Raw genomic sequence first — 23574 nt, forward strand, 5'->3', positions numbered from 1 at the left:
GGGAGCGGATGAATGAAGAAAATGAGTACAGTGGTACCTCGGTTTAAGTACACAATTGGTTCCGGAGGTCTGTACTTAACCTGAAGCGTACTTAACCTGAAGCGAACTTTCCCATTAAAAGTAATGGAAAGTGGATTAATCCGTTCCAGACGGGTCCGTGGTGTACTCAACCTGAAGCGTACTTAACCCGAAGTATGAGTGTAATTGGTTCTGGAAGTCCATACTTAACCTGAAGCGAACTTTCCCATTGAAAGTAATGGAAAGTGGATTAATCCGTTCCAGAGGTGTCCACGGAGTACTTAAACTGAAAGTACTCAAACCAAAGCGTACTTAAACCGAGGTATGACTGTATTGGAGGTGAGGTACTGAATTCAGAAAGGGGCAGAGGGGAGGAACAAAAACCATGGGAGAAAACATAAGTTTCAACCAGTGCATCATAGAAAACACACAGGAATAGGACATTGCAGAGAGAAGATAGGTCTATTTCAAGAGGGTTAGAGCCAGTGAAACAAAGGAAGTGGGGAGGAACATTGATTGACAGAAGAGAAGATGAGAAGATTAGCAGAAAAGTTGAGAAAGCTAATTACTAGAATAAAAAGCTTGCAATGAAAGCAAGAAGTATAAAGTAGGGCTAGGGATGGGGGAAGGGGAGAGAGATGTGGTCCAAGCTGCAGGTAAAGACAAAAACATACCAAGCAGCATAATGAAGAGCAGAAGTGAAAGGCTGAAGATAAGTAAGAGAGAAGCCTACAAAAACATTACTACTCTCTTTTTTTTTTTTTGCTTTATTGTTCTTACTCATAAAGGCAGAAATCAAGCGTCTTAAGGAAGCCAATAAGGCAGCCAGAAAGGAGAGGCAACTAATCCTTAAGCAGCAGGAAGAGATAGAGCGAATACGGCAAACCACTATGAAACTGCAGGAAAAACTGAAGTCTGCAGGGGAAAATAAACTGGTAAGCTTCACTGCAAGAGCTGGAAACATGCACCTGAGAGTTAGCCCGTTACTTTTATTTGTAGCACTGCAGTTTTCAAATTGAATGAAAAATAATTGGCACAAAAAAGAGGGGTATAAGTTTTTTAAATAAATAAGCTGATCCTGAAAACTTTATTGCTAACATTTATGGTTGAAAAAGACCAACCACACAACAGTGACTTCTAAAATAATCAGAACTGTTTTCGTTGTTGGAACTGCAGATTGTGCTCATAAGTCTAGAGTTTCTCAGTATTATTTCTGTCCCACCCTCCCTCCCTAAGGAGCTCAGGGTGGCAAACAGGTCCACAATTTAAAAATGAAAAAAGCAAAAAACATACTGAAGCAGTTAAAATGTTCTAAAAACAATTGCATCTAAAAGCATTTACAGTTAAAAATATTTGCATCCAGTGATATTGGAGTTATATTAAGATGCTGATCAAAGTACATATAAAATTGTTATAGGAAAATATTCTGTAAAAAAATGCAAGGTACATGGATGTAGAAAGAGAGAGATAATAGTTAGAGAAATATGTATAGATAATAGAAAATAGCTTTTTCATGTTGACTATCTGTTTGGAATTTTTAATTTTATTTTTTTTTGGTCATAGGAGCCTTGCAGTGAGGATGATATAAAGCAAACACGTTCTTCAACCCCGCTGCCATCAGATGCAGAAACATGGAGCCTATCCTCTGTTTCCGGCTCTGAGACCAGTAGCATTATGCAGAAACTAAAGAAAATGCGCAGCCAAATGGATGAAAAGTAACTATTGGTTGTTTTTTTATTGATGAGATCAGTAACTGGCTATAAGGATGACTACTTCTTTGGGGTTTACTTTTGCTTCCTCTAGCTGTAGTGTCATTTCAGTTTAGCTAGCCTCGCTGTTGGCTTGGCATTGTACATTGAACACATGAATGAATGCGAATTTGCAAAGTTGCCTTGCCATCTCGTCACGTATCGCCTATTCCAGGGGTAGCCAACATGGTGCTCTACTGACGTTGCTGAACTCCAACACCCATAGTCCTTTACCACTGGCGGTGCTGGGGCAGATGGGAGTTGTTGTTACTTCGTTTGTTCAATTTATATCCTGCCCTTCCTCCCACAGGAACCTGGGGTGGCAGACATAGCATTAAATAGGACACTAAAAACACACACACAAAAAACCCACAAACAGTTGTAAAACATTCTAAAAATAATCCAGTTTAAAACATTCTCAATGAGTGATCTCAGGGTTTCCAGGAACAGTGTATTCTGATCAAATGCCTGGGTAAACACAAATATTTTTACATTTTCCCTGAAAGTCCGTAATGAGGGAGACAGACCTACCTGTCACAGAAAAAGCCCTATCATGGGTCACCACCAGCTGAGCAGTCCCCAGTCTCAGCACAAGCGACAGGTTCTCAGCTGACAATTGTAGGTTCTGAGATGGTTGATCCTGAGAAAGGGGCTCTTTTGGATACTTTGTCCCCAAGCCATTTATGGCTTTGTAGACTAGTACTGTACTGACACCATGAATTTGACCTGGTTAGCTCACTGGCAGCCTGGTGACACATTGTTCCATTGGGTTGCCCCACTTGCCAGCCTAGTCGCTTGGATTCTTCACTAGCTGCAGCCACCAAACCGTCTTCAGGGGCAGCCCCACATTACAGTTGCCCAGACAGGAGTTCACCAGGGCGTGGACAACTGAGTCCTAGCCACTCCTAGCCACTTGAGATTCCAGTGACAAGTTGGAATCCAGGAGTACTCCCAGACTATGAGCCTGTTCCTTCGGGAGGAGTGCAACCCATCCCAGGACAGTTTAGACACCTAATCCCCAAACAAAAGAACCACCCGCCCACGGCACTTCAATCTTGGTATCAGGATTCAGCATCAGTTTATTAGCCTGCATCCAGCCTTTCACTGCTTCCCACACACCAGTCCAACCAACACCTTCACAGTCTCTTGATTTAGATGGAATGGAGAGAGAGAGAGAGAAAGTTGTGTGTCATCAGCATACTGATGGCATCATGCTCCATTCCCCCAGATGGCAGCTCTCAGCAACTTTATATGATGTTAAATAGCAAAAGAGACAAAATGCACCCTTGTGGGACCCCATAGCCCAAAAGCTATGGAGCTAAGCAACATTCTTCTGATACTAGTATCTGATCATCATGCTGCAGGTAGGAGCAGAACACTGTAACAGTTTTTCCACCTCCCTGAGTCGCTGCAGAAGAACACATGGTCAGCCACTGAGAGCCTAAGGTGAACCAACAGGGTTGCATTCCCCCTGTCTCTCTCAGTCTGGGTGACTAAGGCTGTTTTGGTGCTGGCCTGAAACCAGACTAGAATGGATCTAGATAATCTGCTTCCTCTGACATCATCTGGAGTCCAACAATGTCTGCAGGGCACCACATTAGCAATTGCTGGTCTATTCTGACAGGCAACGAGAGACTGTCTAAAGTCTTGGGCAGGAAAATCTCTCTGACATCCCTTTTTGACTGGACATGTTGCACATTGAGCTTGGGACCTCTTGCATGCAAGGTGCATGCTCTACCACTGAGTTATACAAAGCATCCTCTATTGTTGAGCGTACACATCATCTGCAGGGCTGCAGCTGTATAGATACATTACTTTAATGCATAATGCTTGCTATTTAATAATGTGATACCTATCTCAACGCACCTTGTGAAGAGATGGTCTTTCTCTTCAGCTTTTGCTACCTCCAAACCAAATGTGATCTTTGAAGCTTAACCTCGAAGGCTCAAATTCATCAGAAGAACAATACATAACCTAAAATGGTGCAGCTTGAGGTTGTGTGTTGGGTTGAGTACTTGCATTTTTTTAAAAAAGAGGATTTCCCCCCCCCCTGCCATATGTAGTCTTAGACATCTTCCCACTGGTAAGGACTTTAAACTGAAATACTGTAGTCACAGTAAAATTTGTTTTTATTAGTTCTATGCAGGATTTAAATTCCCATGCGGGGCTTTGGGTGGGTGGGGCAGGGAGACACAGGTGTCAGGGTTTCCATAAATGCACTGGGGTTTGCCCCCATCGCTGCCCTTCAAAAAGATGGCCCTGAATGTCAGGATGTTGCCTGCCACCAGAGCCTGCAATAAGAAGTGGCAGTTTGGAACTCTCCCTAAGACACACACTCTGACAGCCTTTTGACACACACACACACACACACACCCCACTCTATTAGGGTCTGCTGTCCATGAAAAGAAGAAGCTGGTTTCAAAGATGGAGGCACAGTGTGTGTGTGTGTTTTGTTTAAAAGAAACATATATCTGGCATATAGTGTTTCAAACTATTGCATTTTTTGCATGTGATTAATGTGAGAGTTCTTTAATAAATTATTCTGCTAAATTACATAGAAGCTTATAACATATTTACAACAACAGGCAGCTTAGCCTCCTGTTTCATGTCTGGAACTGTCAAGTCTGTATGGAAAAGCAGAATATTTTGTAAATTGTCAAATATGCCGACAAATTAGAGAATGATGCTCTTGGTTTTATCTGACAGTTTGTAGGATTCCTCCTCTACGGAATGATCAGGATCAATGTTTGGTTAGAGGAGAAATAAAAGGCTTTGTCTGTAGTTTGCATGTGAACAGGAGCATGCTCTGTCAAAGAATTAACCCCTTGTGATCCTGGCATATTCAGCCCCTTAACATGGAGCCATCCCAAACATAAGTGATACTTCATGTTGCTGTACCTTAGTGAGTTCTTACTGCGCATGTATAACTGATTAGTGCCTATGAGTAGCATGGCTTTTACTGTTTACCAACTTTCTCAGCCAGGTGCTTTGTTTGGCTTTAACATTTTTACCATGTAGACATTTTAGTAGAGATGATGTCCTGTTGTAGAGGAGTATTTGAAAAGGAAAGTGTGTGTGAAGTGTGACATCCCAAGAAAAAAACCAACTTCTAGTGAAAAAGGGCAGCATATGAACTCTTCAACTGACATTAGTTTTCCACATCATTCTGAAGTTTTGAGCCAGGAGGTTCTGTGCATTGAAATTTCAACTTTTTTCTTTTTCTTTGGCATTCATTTGCTTAGCTTGGGGCAGTTAATTAGAATTCTCATTAGCAGGAATGTGTCTACTAGAACATGGCTTGAAACCCTGTTCAAATGATCAGAATAGCAAGCCTTTTAAAATTCAGTACTGAAATGGATAGGTGGAATGCCTTCCTCTTATAAACAATGGGGGGAATCCTCCTAAAATGCATCAAGGGTAAGATATGTTTCATAGTGTGGAAAGTGGCAGGCTTTTGACAGGGAACGAAGGGTTGTAGGTAATGCATGGCTACGTTCTGTTGCCTTTGGAGTCTTCTACTTGTGGAAAGACGATATGTTTGACATTTAAGACCCATTTGTGCAAGATGCTCTCCTGCTCTCATTTTTCTGCCTGTTTCTTGCTATCTTGGCTTAAAACTCTTCCTCCTTATTTTGTAGACACTGCTCTCCTGTTCACTACTTCTTCTCTGTCTTTACGTCTCACCACTGGGCTTCTCTCAGTGTCTGTTTTCCCAACCTCCATCCCAAATTCCAGCTGTATATCTACAACCAATTGGTCAGGTAACGTTCTACCTTTTTCAGTGGTAGACTCTTTGATCGAGCATGCTCTGTTCAGTTTTAACCGTACATGACTAGGAGGCTCTTCATGAATTGGATGGATTTTTCACAGCTCTTACCTGGTAATTCTGTAGATGTGACTGGCAGTCTTCTGCCTCTCTTAGTTGCCCAATGCATAACTTAGTGTTAGAGAACAATGGTTTAGGCAGAGATTCTGAGATTTAATTTGTCTTTTAGCACCTCCCTTTCAGCTGAGATCACCAGTTTTGAGATTTTTAACTGTATATAAATAAAATATATTTCAGTTGCAAAGTGTCAATTATTTGCTTTTTAAGCTGATCAGACTGATTTGAAAATAATTCTGGTGCCTTCTATATGGCCACATTGGTTGAAATTTATCCTGCTCAAACTAAATTGCTTATAAATGAGCCCAAATCAGAGTTAGGAATAATGATGCAATCTAACCAAATGTGCTTCTGTTTCCAGTAATTGCATCTTCCACCAAATAATGGGGGGTATTTTCATGGTGGTCTGATTTTTAAAAAGGCATGGATACTAGGATTAGCAGAGGGAGGTACAGCAAGCAAAGATTGTTGACTTGCAAAAGCCATGTGGGAAACAGAGACACAATATAGTTCTGGACTCTTTATTTCCTTGACACATGATGACTGCTTTGCCTAGCTCCTGTTCTTAGAGGGTTTTTAACCTATGTTTCCAATATTTTCTCTCTAATTATGAGGTTCAGACTTACTATTTTTTTAAAAATAAAAGTAATGTGTCTTAGGTTTTTACTTAGCACAAGACTTTAAATTCATTTCTTTCTCGGTTGAAAGACATCAAAACGGAGAAAGGATGCTCCTTGGCACCAGATCCTCCTTCTGCTTCTAACTTGGAGAATAGAGACCAGTGGGATCATGAAATTTCCAGTGTAATAGAATGGAAAAAAATCAAATGATCAGAAGCAATCATCACCCCACTGTATGTTGGGTTCTGACTTATGGACCTAAGCCTTTGGCACGTAGAACAATAAGCTTCCAATTAAAGCTTTGCCTGAACATCTCTATTTTAACTGCAGGAGAACCCAAACCTAGATAACAGCGTAGGGCAATTGTTTAGGTATGCTTTTTTAGCTCCCATGGAAAGTGTGGTTTCCATAAGCTGGCTACCTGGCAATTGACACTACTGTGGTTTTAGGTTATCTGACTTCCACCCATAGGAGCCCAATCCCTAGGAGCCGAGGTTCCTTTCCCCCCCCCCCCGAAATATTTGAGGGGGCTGAGCCCCCAAAGTTGATGGACATTGCCATTCAAATGTGTTGTGCCACGTCTTGTTATTGATTGGCATGTGTTGTGCCACGTCTTGTTATTGATTATGCCCCAATATTTTATTCACGTTGGCATCTGTGCACATACCTGAGCATTTGGTTCTCCGTTGTCAAATTTCCTTTTTCTGCTAAGGATAATTAGTGAATAGTCTCCTTAGGAGGAGATCCCCCCCTTGTCCCAGTCTTCTGCTTCCTTTTGTAGTATATGAAACTTGAATATTTTGGCTTTGTTGCTTAGAACTTTCAAAAACTGCTAGGAAAGAAGTTCTGGAAATGTAATTGATATAGCTTTGTGTCGAGGTTTATTGGAAAGTCACAGTAATAATTACCTTTTAAATATCTACTTCAAAGCTTTCTGGATAATGTTTTTGCGGTCTTCATTTTGTGCCCCATTTATCAGAGGATGATGTGGTCTGTCTCCAGGGGGCACCATTTATGCTACCATTAAACAGCAATTATTTATTAATTCATACATACATACATACATACATACATACATACATACATACATACATACCACAATAGGGAGGCACTATTCAAATGTTTTCTTCCACCAGGGTTTGGCTACTTTTGTGTTCACTATTTGTATTTCTTAAAGCCCTGTTCTCATGGTTGACAATATTTCAGAACTATCTGTTTCTTCAATCTCTTGTAACTTGGGACAGTGGGAAAATGTATGGCTTTGTGGAGAGGTGTGCATTCCATCTCAACAACTTCTTTCCAGAAGATTACATTGTGATGTTCTGGGCAATAGAGTCTATTGCAGTTCCTGACACAGTTTGTTGATGAGATAGAAATCCTGAATTCTATAATTGTTTTCAAAGCATCAGATATGGAGGTGAATTGCTGTATTGCTAGCAATGCAGTTATATTAAATTGTAAGCCTAGATTTACAATTATCTGTTACTTCAAATAATCTAGAATTTATTTGTAACATTCTTCAATTCTGTGCTGCTTGCTCTTGGTTCTGTTGAAAGATCAACCTGGATGGGAACTCCCCCCACCCGTTATATTTTAGGGCAGGTTGTGCAGAATTATGTGACATGTATTAACTTCTGCTGCCTCCTCTTACTTTCTCATGTATTCTTGTTGTACTGAATTAGCAACCATGATACTAATTGGAATATTGTTATTAAATAATGTACATTAAGCCAAACGTGTTAATGGAGGGTCAGGTTCCTTGTCTCCTACACTTCATGGCACTTGTAACCAATTTCTCACTGTTTTGTTTGCCAGGTTCTTGACAAAGCGAGAACAAAAACTGATGAAGCGTCGCCAGCACGCTGAAGAACTGCTGCAATGGAAACGCCGCTTAGATGCAGAGGAAGAAGAGATATGTCAAATAGAGAAGCAAGCCCTGGCTGCCTGGGACATGGAACTGCTTAAAGCAAAAGTAAACAGAAAGGGGGCAGGAGACCAGAAATCTGATGCAAAAGGTACAAAAACGAGAGGGTGCTTTTGAGAAAACCTTGATTTGGCTCTGATCATGGAGGAAAGACTCATGCAGTTGGCCCAAGTCACAGGAGCAAGATGATCCTTTCCTGCGACATGGGATTGCACCACAGTGGAGCAGCTCTCACATCTTCCAGAGATAGATAGTCTGATCAAAGGGTTATGCCCATTTCACATGATTATTAGACAGATTCTTCTTCTTCTTTTTATAGCAGCCACCACTCAAAGGGAGGAGATCATCAGTTAAGCATTGGTTTAGCTGCTGTGTGACGGTTCTTGGTAGTTGTCTTTTTTTTCTGGAGGGGGGAGAATACTTGGTGTACAGGGCCGGCCCTATGGCGAGGCTGGGTGGCGCAGGGCGCCAGGGCGCCCGCCCGCCAGGGGGGCGCCACGCAGCTGCGCCCGCCCGCCGTGCAGCAGCAGCGGCTGCGCGCTGCGCCCACCGACCTGGGAAACAGGGCGGGGGGGCGCCGGAGGGATCCGTCGCATTAGGGCGCCAGAGGTGCTTAAGACGGCCCTGGTGGTGTGCTGTACTTGATATAGCCTTCTGCACGGGTGGCGCTGTGGGTTAAACCACAGAGCCTAGGGCTTACCGATCAGAAGGTCGGCGGTTTGAATCCCTGTGACAGGGTGAGCTCCCATTGCTCGGTCCCTGCTCTTGCCAACCTAGCAGTTCAAAAGCACAAAGTGCAAGTAGATAAATAGGTACCGCTCCGGCGGGAAGGTAAACAGCGTTTCCATGCGCTGCTCTGGTTCGCCAGAAGTGGCTTCATCATGCTGGCCACATGACCCGGAAGCCGTATGCCGGCACCCTCAGCCAGTAAAGTAAGATGAGCACCGCAATGTCAGAGTCGTCCACGGTTGGACCTAATGGTAGGGGTCCCTTTACCTTTTTACCTTTTCTTGAATGGTTGATCTTGTCTTGAACTATTCCGGTTCGTTGCATTTGGTGAAGAACTAATGTCAGTGCTTTGATCTGGCAGGATAAAGATGGTAACATCCACCTTTTCCTTTAAAATAAATTGGGGGAAATTGAGAAATTGCACTCTGTGTGAAAAATGAAACATTAAAATTCCAGTATCAGTCTAAATGGCCCCAAATGTAGTGAAAATTCATGGTTAGCAGCATAGCAACTTTGTTTATTCCGTATTGGAAGTGAGGTATATACCACTCCCATCAGCCCATCACCCATTCCCCCCCACCCCCCCACCCTCTGTATATATATAGGGTCTGACACTTCTGTTTCTAGTGTATCTGAAGAAGTGTGCATGCACACGAAAGCTCATACCAAAATATAAACTTAGTTGGTCTTTAAGGTGCTACTGAAGGAATTTTTTTAATAAAATATTTGTAACATTTAACTGAATCATTGTCAGATACATCTCATTGGACTGCAATACCTCAAGCATCACCTCTCCCCATATGAACCAATCCAGACCCTGCAATCATTATCTGAAGTGCTTCTTTATGTGCCTTTTCCGCAAAAGTTTCGGAGGGCGGCAACATGAGAACAGGGTCTTTCTGTGGTGGCTCTCCGCTCGTGGAATGCTCTCCTGAGGGAAGCTCACTTGGTGCCTTTGTTACGCACCAGGCAAAAACATTCCTTTCCTCCCAGGACTTTGGCTAATTTAATAATCCATGGTCGTTTAAACTGGGGGGTGGGTATTGCTTTTGTGTGTTACTATGGTATGAATTTTGTGCTTTTATATTGTAAATATCCCCATAATCCTCAGATGAAGGGTGGTGTAGAGATGATGATGATGATAAATTACTAATTACAATTGCTTGTTGTTCAATTGTGCCTGTGATCTTTGCGTGAGGATTCATTAATTTTGTGTGTGTCCCTCACCTCAATAAAGGGGAATTAAATTTGTAGTCAAAACATTTGCATCATCTCTGTATGCGAAGGTGGCTGTAGTTATTGCTCTACTGACTCTACTCCACTGTCTTTTCTCCCAGAAATAGCCAGCGAGGATGACTTTTCAGTGCCACCATGTTCTCACCTGAATAATGAAAGTTCTGTCCCTGAAGAACTGGGCAGTGTCGCTGTTGAGAATTGCCCATCAAAGATCTCTGAGGACCAAGAGCAGTTGGAAAGCCTGGATCAGAAACTTACTGAAGAAATTGTTTATGAACACGTTAGTGAACTTGTTTATCACTGTACTAAAACCATGTTGCACCACGACTAAATATTGCATATAGCTTGTTTTCTTCTTGGAAGAAAAAATAGCGTTAATATTCTGATTTCAGCAACTTGTAGTATATCTAATTAAAGGGCTGGTTAAAGGGCTGCAGATGGAATTCTCCTAAAAGTTCGTAGATGCTTAGCAGTTTGCTGTAACTAAAGAACTATGACCGGAAAATGCTTTCCATACTTGTAATTAGTCTATTCCAAATGATTATCATGATGCATGTTTCCCACCCACCTCCCATGTGAATTTTACAAGCAGATTACTTTCTTCCCTCTTTGAATAGTCTCCATCCAAAAGTAGCACATCCCTGTCAAAGCAAGAATCTGGCAAAGGAACCCACAGAATTGCGGAGCAGCAAAATTTATCTACAAAATCCCAAGATGTATCTTACAGTTGGTCCGATGAATCTTTTTCCATGACTCAGTCAGGTAGGCTTTAGAGATTCGGGTTTACAATCTTGTATTTCAAGGATAAGCCACACTCAACATTTAGGCATTAATACAGTATTTCTTTCTAAAACTGTTATATAATATTGCTGGGTAAAGTACATATTGATTGTTTCGGTTTAGGAAGCTTGTTCACTATAGCAGTGTTTCTCAACCAGTGTGCCGCCAGATGTTTTGGGACTACAACTCCCATAATTCCTGACCACTGGTCTTGCTAGCTAGGGATGATGGGAGTTGTAGTCCCAAAACATCTGGAGGCACACTGGTTGAGAAACACTGCACTATAGTAAGTGTCAATGTCAGTCTGTCTTCTACATGCTCCCCCCCCCTTGTGCTTTTTGGACTAAATCTTTTAAAAAAATAGGTGTGAAGGTACGTAAGCTTGAAAAAGCTAGGAATTCTACCAAAGTTCCGTTGATGAAATCAACATTACCTGGGTGCCTAACTCCACTGAGCTTCATTGATATATGAATGGGTTTGTGAAGATTGCCACATTAAATATTAGCTTACTTATGCATCACCATCAAACTAGGTGGAACTTTACATGATCAAACAAGAGAAGGCCCTGACTCAAAAATCATATGATCAATCAATTAGTAAAGCAGTAAAAAAAAAAAGTAGTACTACGCATTTGTCTCTGAAAGTATGAAAACTTTCCTTATCAGAAACTGCATCTGATCAAAGTGATATTGAAAGCCGGATTCAGGCTCTGCAGGATAAGTTACGGAAGAGAAAGTCTGTTGTTTACCAGCTGAAAAAGGAGCGGAAGAAGAGGTACAAGGAGAGACTGAAAGCCCAAGAGGCTAGTTTGATCAAGCAGTTAGAGGTAAGGATAACTTGAAAGAGGTGTTTTAAATAGTCGTGGAATCTATAAGAAAAATCATTTTCTCCTCCAACTTGGTAGTAACAGTGCCACTGTTTCCATGTTTCCTTTTAAAATGCATAATTTTAAAATAGTAATCACAGCTTAAAGGTTGCAGTTTTTAAAGATTCTATAGTCTTGGTGGTGCTGGCAATACAAATAGGGAAGAATAATGTTCTTCCTGGGTACAGTTTAGTTAATATACAAAAGCTATTTGTAAATAAAAAATATTTTCAGTTATAGCATGCTATATTGGCATATGTTCAGTAAGACTGTCAAGGTAAACTTAATTAAAATGGAGCAAAGAGAATTTTCACAAGAATCTCATCCTCTGTTTATACCGTATTTTTCGCTCCATAAGACACACTTTTTTCCTCCTAAAAAGTAAGAGGAGCTGTCGGTGCGTCTTATGGAGCGAATGCATGGTCCCTGGAGCCGGATTGCCCAGGGGGGAAAAGCAGATCCTGCTTTTTTTTTTAAAGGAAGAGCTGAAGGCTAACAAGAGAGAAAGAGGGAGTTGAAAGGAACCCGCTCAGCAGCTGATTGCAAGAGATGGGGAGGGAGATAAGGGACGCTAGCTCCCTTCCAGGCCCCGCCCCCTTTCCCAGCCCTCCATTGTTGAATGTTCTGCAGAGGAGGCTGCAGCCACATATGACTGGCTGATTAGATTATCTATCTGGAAACTGTAGAAATGGCTCCCTTTCCTTTCCTAAAGAAAATGCAGAACTGTGAGTTGAACCCCATAAAAACACGATTTTTTCCCCTTTGCAAGGTAAGGTCAGCAACTTTGAGCTGGTGCTCAAAAAAATGGAGCTTTCCCCCTTTGCAGAAAAGCTGCACAACTGTGAGCTGATCCACCCCCAAAGGGGGCTTTTCCCATTTGCAAAAGAAGCTGCACAACTTTGAGCTGATGCTCAAAAAAGGAGCTTTCCCCCTTTGCAGAAAAGCTGCACAACTGTGAGCTGATCCCCCCAAAACAGGGCTTTTCCCATTTGCAAAACAAGCCGCACAACTGTGAGCTTATCCCAAAAAAACCAGGGCTTTCCTCCTCTAAAAATTAGGTGCGTCTTTTGGTCAGGTGCGTCTTATGGAGCGAAAAATACGGTATTTGTTCACTGATTTTCAAAGTAAGAATTAAAGTTCTCAGACTTTCCTCACCTCTTCTCAGACTTATGATGAATTCATCAAGAAGACTGAAGCAGAACTGAGTTGGGATCTGGAGGCAACGTCTACTGCTAAACCTCAAATTAAAACCCCGTCTTCAGCTACTGAGAAACCAAAGATCAAGTCATCTCCACTTAATAGGTAATACAGTTGTCTTTCCACATGTATGCCATTGTATATCTCAAAAAAAAGTTTCTATCTCTTCCAGATACCAAAGTTAAATTTGTTTGTTGTATCACACTGAGTTGGAGATTAAAACTTATGGGGAGATCTGTTGTTGTTGTTTTTAATGCCCTGGCCAAATAGCAAGTTTTGGCCAGGTTTTTTTTTACCTTGTGTCTTTAGTGTCTTTAGCGTATCACACTTTCACATACTTGTTGGTTTCCCATTGATTTTTTAAAGGTCCGAATCAACAAAAAGTTGGAAATCAATAACTGACTCTGAACGTCCCAGAGTGTCCTTGGAGTCCATTGCAGAGCATGTTGGTACGTAGCTTGAAAAACAAATGCTTGCTGCTGTTGTCTCTGCTGAAACCTTCCTGGATTTTTACAATATGCAAACTGTATGAGGGGTGTTGTGGGTAAACCATATCCAGGACAAATGATTCTTCCTTCTTTGGGGCTATAGTTTTTGAAAGTAATGTCAATTCAATCAACACTTTCCCCAATAATTAATTGTAACAGGGCCTTCACCGCCTTCACTGGTTCCGATTTAAAAGAGAGGTAGAGCTGGGTATCATCCACATATTGATGGACACCCAGCCCAAACCCCCTGATGATCTCTCCCAGCGGCTTCATGTAGATGTTAAAAAGCATGGGGGAGAGGACAGAACCCTGGGGCACCCCACAAGTGTGAGCCCAGGGGGTCTAAGCACTCATCTCCCACCACCACTTTCTGGGCATGGCCCAGGAGGAAGGAGCGGAACCACTGTATAACAGTGCCCCAAGCTCCCAGCTCCTCTAGACGGTCCAGAAGGATGTCATGATCGATTGTATCAAAAGCCGCTGAGAGATCCATCAGAACTAGGAAACAGCTCTCACCTTTGTCCCTAGCCCGCCGGAGATCATAAACCAGTGTGACCAAGGCAGTTTCAGTCCCATGATGAGGCCTGAATTGGAAGGGATCCAAATGGTCTGCATCTCCAAGCATGCCTGGAGTTGTTCAGCAACCACCCGCTCAATCACCTTGCCCAGGAATGGAAGTTTTGAGACTGGGCGATAGTTGGCCATATTGGCTGGGTCTAAAGATGTTTTTTAAGAAGTTGGCTTAATGACCGCCTCTTTCAGCGGGCCTGGGAATGCTCCCTCACAGAGGGAAGCATTCACCACCCCGCAGAGCCCATCGCCCAGCCCTTCCCACCTTGCTTTTATTAGCCAGGATGGGCAAGGATCAAGGAGACAGGTGCTTGGTTTCACGCGTCCAAGTAGCCTGTCCACATCCTCAGGGGTAACGGATTAAAATTGATTCCATGCAATTCAACCAGACAGAGCTCCAGCACTCTCCCGCCCCAGCCCTGCTTCCATGGTGGTGTCTACCTCATTCCGAATCTGAGCGACTTTATCTGCAAAAAAACTTTGCAAAATCGTTGCAGGAGATATTGGGGTCTTTATAAGGACCGCACTTCTGTGCAGGTGCAGAACACACACGCGGCGAAAAGACTTCTGGGGTTGTCAACTTCGGAAGTCGAAACCTTCGGAAGTCGAGTTGTTTGGTTGTCGAGGTACCACTGTAAATGAAAAACCTCTTGACTGCACAGTTGTTTAGCCTGGCCATCAAGGATTACACTTTTTCATTACAACACAAGCATTATTGACTTAACTGCTTTAATAAGGTTAAATTGCAAATGTTATACAAAATGATGTAAGTCTTTCATGTCTTTATTCCCACCCCACACCCCAGATGCTGCTTCTCATGAGAAATCTGTGTCTGCGTACACCAAGAAATTCATTGAAGCAGAAATTCAGACCGAGGAACACTCCCGAACAATATCCTCATCTGTACACTCCACAAGAAAATCTAGAGCAGAACCTGGTGGTTCATTGGAGAGTTTGGCCTCATCATCTCTCTTCAAAGACTTAGGAGACTTAAACAAAGCATCCCATGTGTCACAGGACAGGTTTGAAGATGCAGAGAGTTATGATTCTACTGTTTCCACTAATAGATCTGTGATACAAGAGGAAATTGAATCTTTAAAATCAGAAGAATCGGAAGCAGAAGTTTCTCAGAAGGTTTCTGAAAGATGTGATGCTTATAAATTGGACAAAGAGCTGAAGAGTTCACCTCCAGCTTCCCTAAAGGCAGATGTATGTCCTGAGGCTGAGCTGTTGGGAAAGAATCAGATTGAGTTGGCTTTTGTTGAGAGAAAAACTGAGATGCGAAAGGAAACTAACAAGGGTGATAAAAGTGCCTTAACAATCGAATCCTCTCCAACGTTGAGCAAGGAACTGCTGAAAGGAGATGCCTTGGTTTCAGAAAAGATTTCCATTTGCAAAGAGCCAACATATTCAAATGATTTTGAAGTGTCTTCCTCAGGAACAGAGATGTCAAAAGATGAGACACCTCTTACTGAATATTATAAGGATGATTTTGACACATTTTCATTGTCCCTTGAAAAAGACTCTATGTCACAGGGGGAGAAATCTTGCTATACAAAAACGCCTAGGAGTAGTATTGGAAGTGATGATGAAGTAAGTGAATGCCTCAGTGATAAGTCTTCGTCTGTGGCTGGCAGTGTTCATTCAGAGAGATTATTAGAACTGAAGTCACCCACAGAATTTATGAAAAGTAGGGAACGCAGTGATGTGGAAGAGGAATCTGCTTATGTTGATTCATCACTTTGGGTTTCCATTTCCAAGGCAGAAGAAGAAAACATTTTGAAAGGTTTCAACATTGGTGACAGAGTTCTTGTGAGTAATGTCCAGCCAGGTACGCTGAGATTTAAGGGCCTGACAGAGTTTGCTAAAGGCTTTTGGGCTGGTGTAGAGTTGGACAAGCCTGAAGGAAACAATAATGGCACTTACAATGGCATTCACTATTTTAATTGTAAGGAAAAACATGGTATTTTTGCTCCTCCACAAAAAATTTCTCGTATTTTGGAAAGTTCCAATAGTTTCATGGACACAGCTGAAAACTCTTTCTGCAAGCAAGAGCTAAATCACCACAAAGTGGATCAAAATGAAAAAGAGAATCTTGAAGAGGAGAGCGAAGGAAGAAACATAAGTAAGGAATGTCCCCAGAATAGTTCTCCAAGAGATGCATCTGCCGTAGAGGACTCACCTGCAGCTGAAGATTGTATAACATTTGCCTCTCCGCTCTTGGACTTGCTGACAAAAGAAAGAAGCCAATTAGAAGCACAACTTAGAGTCCCATCCCAAGAGGAGGAAGAACTGATCGAGCAAAAGGAAAAAGTTGGCTTGCTGGCCGATAGCCTCCTGCAGGCTTTTGTGAAGGACACAGTTGATGAACTGCAGCAAATCGGGAAGGTCAAGAATGAGAAAATCCAGTGTAGCAATCAAGACCTCTGTTCTGTCCAAGAGAAAAGATTGCAGAGCATTTTAATTTCTGAACTGGATGATGGCGAAGAAGTTTATTCTCCAGATATGTATCCCAGGCCTGTAAGTACAGTCAATCTCTATTGGGGAGGGGGGGAAGACTTCTGCAGAGAGCTCTGCAAAACCCTTTCCAAACCTTCTCGCCTTTCATTTCAAGCTCTGGTTGTGGAGCAGACTTTGGAAGCATATGTGATTTTGACAAAAGGATGGGGCAACCCAGCTATCAATCATGTGGCATCACAGTGACATAATATGATAGGTGGATTACCTGTCGAAGTATGCCCACAGGTTCCAGCCCCTGGAGCTAAGAAAGGTTCTCCACTTCCAGTCTAGCCATTGAGTCTTATGACTGATGAATGGAATGGGGCTTATCTGGGGCTGATGCCTCCTAGATTCCACTGTGTATCAAAATGTGATGTACACTATAGGTGGAAACCACTACTGTTCTGAGTAGCAACCACTTTCTTTTTATTCTACAGGAAAGCCCTGTGTGTTGTGCCAGTGGTCAGGAAGAGCTTGCCAAGAGGCTGGCAGAACTGGAGCTTAGCCGGGAGTTCCTGGATTTATCGGAAGATGAGCAAGATTGGTTTGAAGAAGACTTTGGCTTGAGTTCTCACAAACTCATTCAGAAGGAAGCAGGGGACGTGGCTGAAACAGAGCCCCCCAAAGTGCCTTCCAAGCCATGTGAAGAGCTATTGGCTGTCCCACACACTGCAGAAGAGGTGGAGGAATTGGTGCATGCCGCAGCTGAGGAATTATGGAAGTGCAAAAAGCTGGGGCATGAGATCCAGGCTTTCAGGCTCCCCAGAGACATAACTGATTCCTCCAGAGATGATGACGTTGAAGCTGTTAGTGAACAGATCTATAAACAGGTACATCAAGAGAGACAGTTGGGATTGTTGCTCTCAGATCCATGTGAAAAATACTTAGGAATCCTTTGGAAAAGAAGGAATATGCTCTTTTGGCCTCCAGCTTTATGTATTTAGTTATTTAGCTAATACATCTATCCCACCTTTCCTCTAAGAAGTTCCAGGCAGCTTCCATGGTTCTCCTTCCTGCCCCAATTTTATATTTACAACAACCTGTGATTAAGCTGAAAGGTAGGAAGCAGCCAATGGTCACCCTTAGTCCAACACAAAGTTAGGGGTGCATGCAGGGGGGTTGTGTAGGCGTGAACTAGAGGGGGACCATTAGAAAGAAATTCTAGGTTGTACCTCATCAGGAAGACTCACCTTCCACATTGAGAGACATGCACCAGAATAGCTGTGGTCACTATGCAGGTGTAATTATAAATCACAGACTGCATATTGATAGTCCTGGAGATACACCGTCTGAAGCTATTTTTATTCTACATTCTTTTGTTTACCAAGGCTGTGTTTGACTTAACAAGAGAGATTTTTGAAGAGATCTTTGCAGAAGATCCAAATTTGAACCAACCCATGTGGATGAAATCCTGCAGAATTATTACTGGTTATTACCATCGAGTAAAAGATCCAAATGATCTAGAGGAGATCAAGGTAAGAATGAAGCTGTTAATTTCATTTAGGGACTTGGCACACTTCATCTGAAAGCCAAAAAAGTTGTATAGATAAAGCTTATCATTTTATCTAGAATTTTTTAAAAAAACAAGCCATGACTTAGTGTAATCCTAAGTGTGATCCCCTCCATTTGCCAGTTTGCACCTATGCCCCATACAATGTTTATTATCTTTTAGTTATAGCAAGAAGACTTAAGCTCTACCATGAATACATGGCTGCTCTGACCTGTATTCTGCAATGTAAAACTGATGAGCTTTATGATTCACAAATACGTTTATAATAGTTACTGCTGCAGTTAGGTATCAAGTTGCTTTATTGTAATTGAACTAGCACAATTCTGAGAGTCCTTCCTGGATAGTATGTTAAATTTCACTGCATTTTAGTTTCTGAGGAAGAGGTTTCCTAAAGAATATACTCTTGTCACCCCTTGAGATGACTATTCATAGCGAATAGGATTTATCTATGTTTAACTAACTATATCAGCCGACAGCACATTTTCAGAATTTCCACAAGGATGACCAAGGAAACATGTTATATCTTCTATTGTACATCCCATACCCAACAATACAGAATTCTTCATTGGATATCTTCCACCTATGAATTGTGCTGGTAGAGAGGATTCTGTGAATAGGATATATTTCTTTCAAATATATTTAGCTCATTTTTTTATACTTTACCCTAGTGTTTCATAGCAACGGAGGTGCTAAGACTCTTAAATTTAAAGAAGGAGCCAAACCACAAAATGGAGTGGCAGAAAACGATGAAATTTGGACGCAAGAAACGTGACAGAGTGGATCATATACTGGTCAGTAGATATTTTTAAAATTAGTTGCTGAAACATTTACTGGATCAAAGGACAAGGGAGTTCATCTGCTTATCAACAAAAATAATTTGCCCTTCTGTTCTTATACTGAAACTCCTGGACATGCTCCAACCAAAACTGAGCACATAGTCTAATGGGTTTTTAGGCTATAAGGGCTTAATGGAATCTACAAACTCCAGAGCAGAGCATTTGCTTTGTATTAACTTCATGAGTAGCAAGAACCCGGTGTTTGGGGTTGCCTTGCTAAACCAAGCCAAAAATTGTTGCCACCAGCTTTGTCTTCCTTCTATCCTGCCTTGATGGAGACAAGCACTTTCATTCAATAGCAGCCAATCAAAACACACACACACACACACCTGCAGGAAAGAGAGGTGGGGAATACACCAGATTCACGAGATGCTTGATGGCAGTGTTCAGAACACCCATCACTGTGCAGAAGCCAACAAAATCACAGCCACCCTTTCCTGCTCCAAAATAGAAAAGTGTTGGGGGTTTGGGCCCTACATGTTTAAAATGATCCAGGTGTCTTAGCCACAAAGCTATCAAGCTACTTTCAGCCTTCTTTTCAAGGAAGGGGGAAGGGAGAGGATTCCCATGCAGCTCTTGGGACAATTCTCCAACCATCTCTTAACTATGATGTTAGAAGGAAGGCACACTGTGCAGAGTAAATACTGAAGCCTGGCAGGTAATTTTACTACAACTGGCCTAAAGCCCTAGTGTGAAGTGAGTGTAGTCACTGGCAAGCACAGGTTATTGCAATATTTTCAAGTTTACTTTCAAGCTGTTACATAAATGATGACTATATTATGTTGTTCATAATACAGCGGTGCCTCGCTAGACAAATTTAATTCGTTCCACGGGTCTTTTCTTATAACGAAAAAATTCGTCTAGCGAATCCCATAGGAATGCATTGAAATTTTTTTGAATTTTTTTTTTGCCCATAGGAACGCATTAATTGAATTTCAATGCATTCCTATGGGAAACCGTGATTCGCTAGACGAAAACGAATTCGTCTAGCGAGGCAACCTCCGCTAGAAAAAAACCTTTCGTTAAGCGAAACTTTCGTTAAGCAGGGCATTCGTTAAGCGAGGCACCACTGTAAAACACTTGTGTTGATTTCCTGAAGCCTGTCCTAAGGTGGGAGGAAGCAAAGGTAGCTGCAGGCTTTTATAAGAACATGCTTGTTCTAAATATGTATAAAGATCTGTGTTTAATACTAGGAACTTTCTCTCCCTCTGTCCCCTCTAAATTCTAAGACGCAGGAGTTGCATGAGGAAGAAGCTCAATGGGTGAACTATGACGAAGATGAGCTGCAGGTGAAGATGCAACTGGCAGATGGAATTTTTGATGCCTTAATTAAAGACACCGTTGATGTCCTTCACCAGATTAATGAAAAACACGAGAAGCTGCTGCCTGTCTGACAGTCTTGTTACTGTAACAAGGAACCCCAAAAACCACTCACAGAGGTGCTAACTGGGTTAGAGCACGAGTTATCCAGCAAGGGAAACTAAATAGTAAACATTGTTCTTCATTTTAATAACTCCAATTTATTAAAGGGGGAGATGTAAAACCATATTGTACTCCAGTGACAGAAGCTATATTTTACTTGGATGTACTGAGTGAGCTGAGCTGCAGAACCAGTTTGACAAGGTTACTTACACAGACATTTACACACATGTTTCGTATCTGCAGGGACACAGTACACAGGGAAGAAGGGTCTCCCCAAAAAGGCTCCGCAAAAAATCAAGGAAAAACTCCAATTGTTCCTTGATTTTTTGCAGAGCATTTTTGGGGAGACCCTTGTTCCCTGTGTACTGTATTCTGCAGATACAAAGCGTGTGTGTACTGTGTCTGTGTCAATATACCTGTCAAACTGGTTCCCAGGCCAATTTCTGCTACCAATCACACCTCCAGCTCAGCTCAGTAGATTATAATTACAACCTTAACACCCTGTAAACTGTATGGTATCCAGGGTAGTCCCTGTGTATACCAATGTAAATATGTTTGTTAATTTGAGATGTACTTTAAGAGAATAAAAACTGTAAATAAACTGATTTATAAATTATCAAAATAAAAAACTCTTTTTGAAACATGATCCTAATTCTCTCTGAGTGGTGCATGCTCTAGTTATCTCTATTTATCTCTAGTTATCTCTTATCACTCTATGTGGGCCTACCTTTGAAGATGACCTGGAAACTACAACTAATCCAGAATGTGGCAGCTAGACTGTTGACTGGGACCGGCTGCTGAGACCACATAACACCAGGCTTGAAAAACCCAGTACATTTCTGAGCACAATTCAAAGTGTCGGTACTGACCTTTAAAGCCCTAAACGACCTCGGTCCAGTATAGCCTTCTCAGTAGTGGCACCCGCCCTGTGGAACGCCCTCCCACCAGATGTCAAAGAGAAAAACAACTACTGTACCAGACTTTTAGAAGACATCTGAAGGCAGCCCTGTTTAGGGAAGCTTTTAATGTTTAACAGACTATTGTATTAATATTTTGTTGGAAGCTGCCCAGAGTGAAAAAAATTTAATTTGTGTTCAGCCTGAGACACAAATCTTAGAAAAAATTTTACCACTGAATCAGAGCAAATTGTGATTGGGTTTTCTCCAGATTGACGTTTTCTCCGATTTAGCGTTTGAGAGCGGGTTTTCCAGGGGAACGTGGCGGAGCAAAGGCAGAACCGCTTGGACCCGTGCTTTCTAGACATGGGATAAGCAGAAGTGTGGACGAGCTCCAAGACTGGGTAGATTCAGGTTAAAAATGGACCCTGAGCTATGCAACTCACTGGGCTCCCCTCCCCTTTGAAACTTTGTCCCCCTTGCCATCTCCCAGCCTAACCTACATGACAATTTTAAACAGTTATCAAAAGCAGCAGAATTTAAAAACGGATATACTGACAACTTAATGCACATGCCTGGGTAGCTTTGCTGAAACAAGAATGCCACAATGAAACGCTGGACTCCTCACAGATGCCCCTTGCATGATATTTGCAAGAGTGCACGTTCTGTAGATCGAAGGGCCAGTGATCTAAGCATACTAAGACCTTGAACATGACTTGGTAGCAAATCAGGTCTTTAAACAGGTGTAAATATGGTGCTGGACTTTTCGACTGATTCAAGAGGAGACTTCCTGTGCTTTTACATAAATTCCAAATTCCAATGCAGCAGGACAAACATCACTGAGACTTTCCCCCATTGTTTCCAGCTCTCTCCTCAAGGGGAGGCCAAAGAGGCTTGCCGAACTCCAAACAGAGAGCCCAAATAGAGAGACAAAACACTTTTTATGGGGGAAGTTTTCAGCAAAGGCGTTGGCTGGTCCCCTTGCGGGATGCGATGCCAAGTGAGATCAAGTGGCCACTGGCTGCAAACATGCCTGGAGATGCAACAGTGGCCACTAGTGTTTCCACCTGCCTTGGAATGTGTCCTGGGTGGAAACCAGCTACGTACTGATTCCATCTGGGTTGGAATTCTGCATTGGTGGGGTTTTACTTTATGGTCAGATCACATCAACAGCACTACGGCAGTATAGCTTAGACCCTCTTTGAAAACGTAGCATGCAGCAAGCCTCTCCTCCAACAAAACTCGCAAGGAATTGACAGATCAACACCCATCTTAATCTGTCTTGACATTTAATTTCTAGAATAAGAGCTGGCAAGAATATGGGCAAATGGTTCTTAGAAGCAGAAGAGGATATTTAGGAGAAATCTTGACTCAACTGCTTGGGTCACCTCCCTGTTTCAGAGACTGGCCAGATTTCCCCAGACCAGGCATCCCCAGACTTCGGCCCTCCAGATGTTTTGGACTACAATTCCCATCATCCCTGACCACTGGTCCTGTTAGCTAGGGATCATGGGAGTTGTAGGCCAAAACATCTGGAGGGCCGCAGTTTGGGGATGCCTGCCCCAGACAATGAGAAACTCTGAGAGCTCTCAGGAATCTGTCCTCTCAAGGTGGAACCATTTTAATGGGTTTTTCCACCTTAGCAGCAGTTTAGGGTGGTTAAAAAGGCTAAACTCTGTATTGTTCCTTGCGCCATGAAGCAACGCTGGAAACTGTTGTTACATTCAGTTGTATGACTCCTTTCTGTTGCTAGCCACACCTCTTCACTTTCAATATATCTCTTACTCCTTCCAGCCCATCTCTTAAAGGAGCCCTGTCCACAGGTTTGTCTGACTTCTGCAACAGATTCACCTACCCACAGATTGTGGCAGAACCACATGGAAATAAAGACAAAGAAAGATGGCTTTTGACCAGCAAAGAGCCATGAGGGAGGGAGAGAGAGAGAATGAGTCCCCCTCCTCCCTCTCCAGGCCATTTTATTATAATTAAGATGGCACCCAAGATTCAAATGCTCCAATAAGATTCTAGTACAGTGAATAATTAACAAAGCTATCCTGAAATCCTACCCCCTTCTCACATTACCCTGATCGACACTACAAAGCATGTATACACGAAGGGAGGGGAGAGAGGAAATTCAAGGAGGAATTAACAAGTCAGGAAACTTCAAGGAAACAGGAAAAAACAGGATTTACCACCTCTGAGAAGTTTGCCAGGAAGAAGAGAATTGTAAATGCCCCCATTAGGCCAAACAGACACCAAATGTTTAGGACAGCTGGAAGACAAATGACAACAGATGCTTTGTCTTTTGAACCCAGACTGAAACGTGATTTAGAGGGAAAGAGAAATGGAGTTT

At 42.3% G+C, this 23574-nt stretch overlaps 1 protein-coding gene across 6 annotated transcripts in view; it reads left to right on the forward strand.

Annotated features, from left to right (window-relative positions):
• Positions 1–20971, forward strand: part of CEP350 (centrosomal protein 350) — a 59353-nt gene extending 38382 nt beyond the window's left edge. For 5 of the 6 annotated variants that reach the window (XM_035121771.2, XM_035121770.2, XM_035121773.2 and 2 more), the window contains 14 exons: positions 807–953; positions 1582–1733; positions 5405–5527; positions 8085–8284; positions 10260–10438; positions 10776–10920; positions 11604–11764; positions 12969–13105; positions 13367–13449; positions 14864–16578; positions 16995–17387; positions 17886–18032; positions 18736–18858; positions 20133–20971. In XM_035121771.2, the coding sequence (XP_034977662.2) occupies positions 807–953; positions 1582–1733; positions 5405–5527; positions 8085–8284; positions 10260–10438; positions 10776–10920; positions 11604–11764; positions 12969–13105; positions 13367–13449; positions 14864–16578; positions 16995–17387; positions 17886–18032; positions 18736–18858; positions 20133–20297 (3870 nt within the window). In that variant the 3' untranslated portion in view covers positions 20298–20971. The remainder of the gene's footprint in view (positions 1–806; positions 954–1581; positions 1734–5404; positions 5528–8084; positions 8285–10259; positions 10439–10775; positions 10921–11603; positions 11765–12968; positions 13106–13366; positions 13450–14863; positions 16579–16994; positions 17388–17885; positions 18033–18735; positions 18859–20132) is intronic. The other variant, XM_035121772.2, reaches the window with a different exon arrangement.
• Positions 20972–23574: the final 2603 nt, after the last annotated feature.

Source organism: Zootoca vivipara, chromosome 7 (genome assembly GCF_963506605.1).
Source record: "Zootoca vivipara chromosome 7, rZooViv1.1, whole genome shotgun sequence".
Lineage (NCBI taxonomy): Eukaryota > Metazoa > Chordata > Lepidosauria > Squamata > Lacertidae > Zootoca > Zootoca vivipara.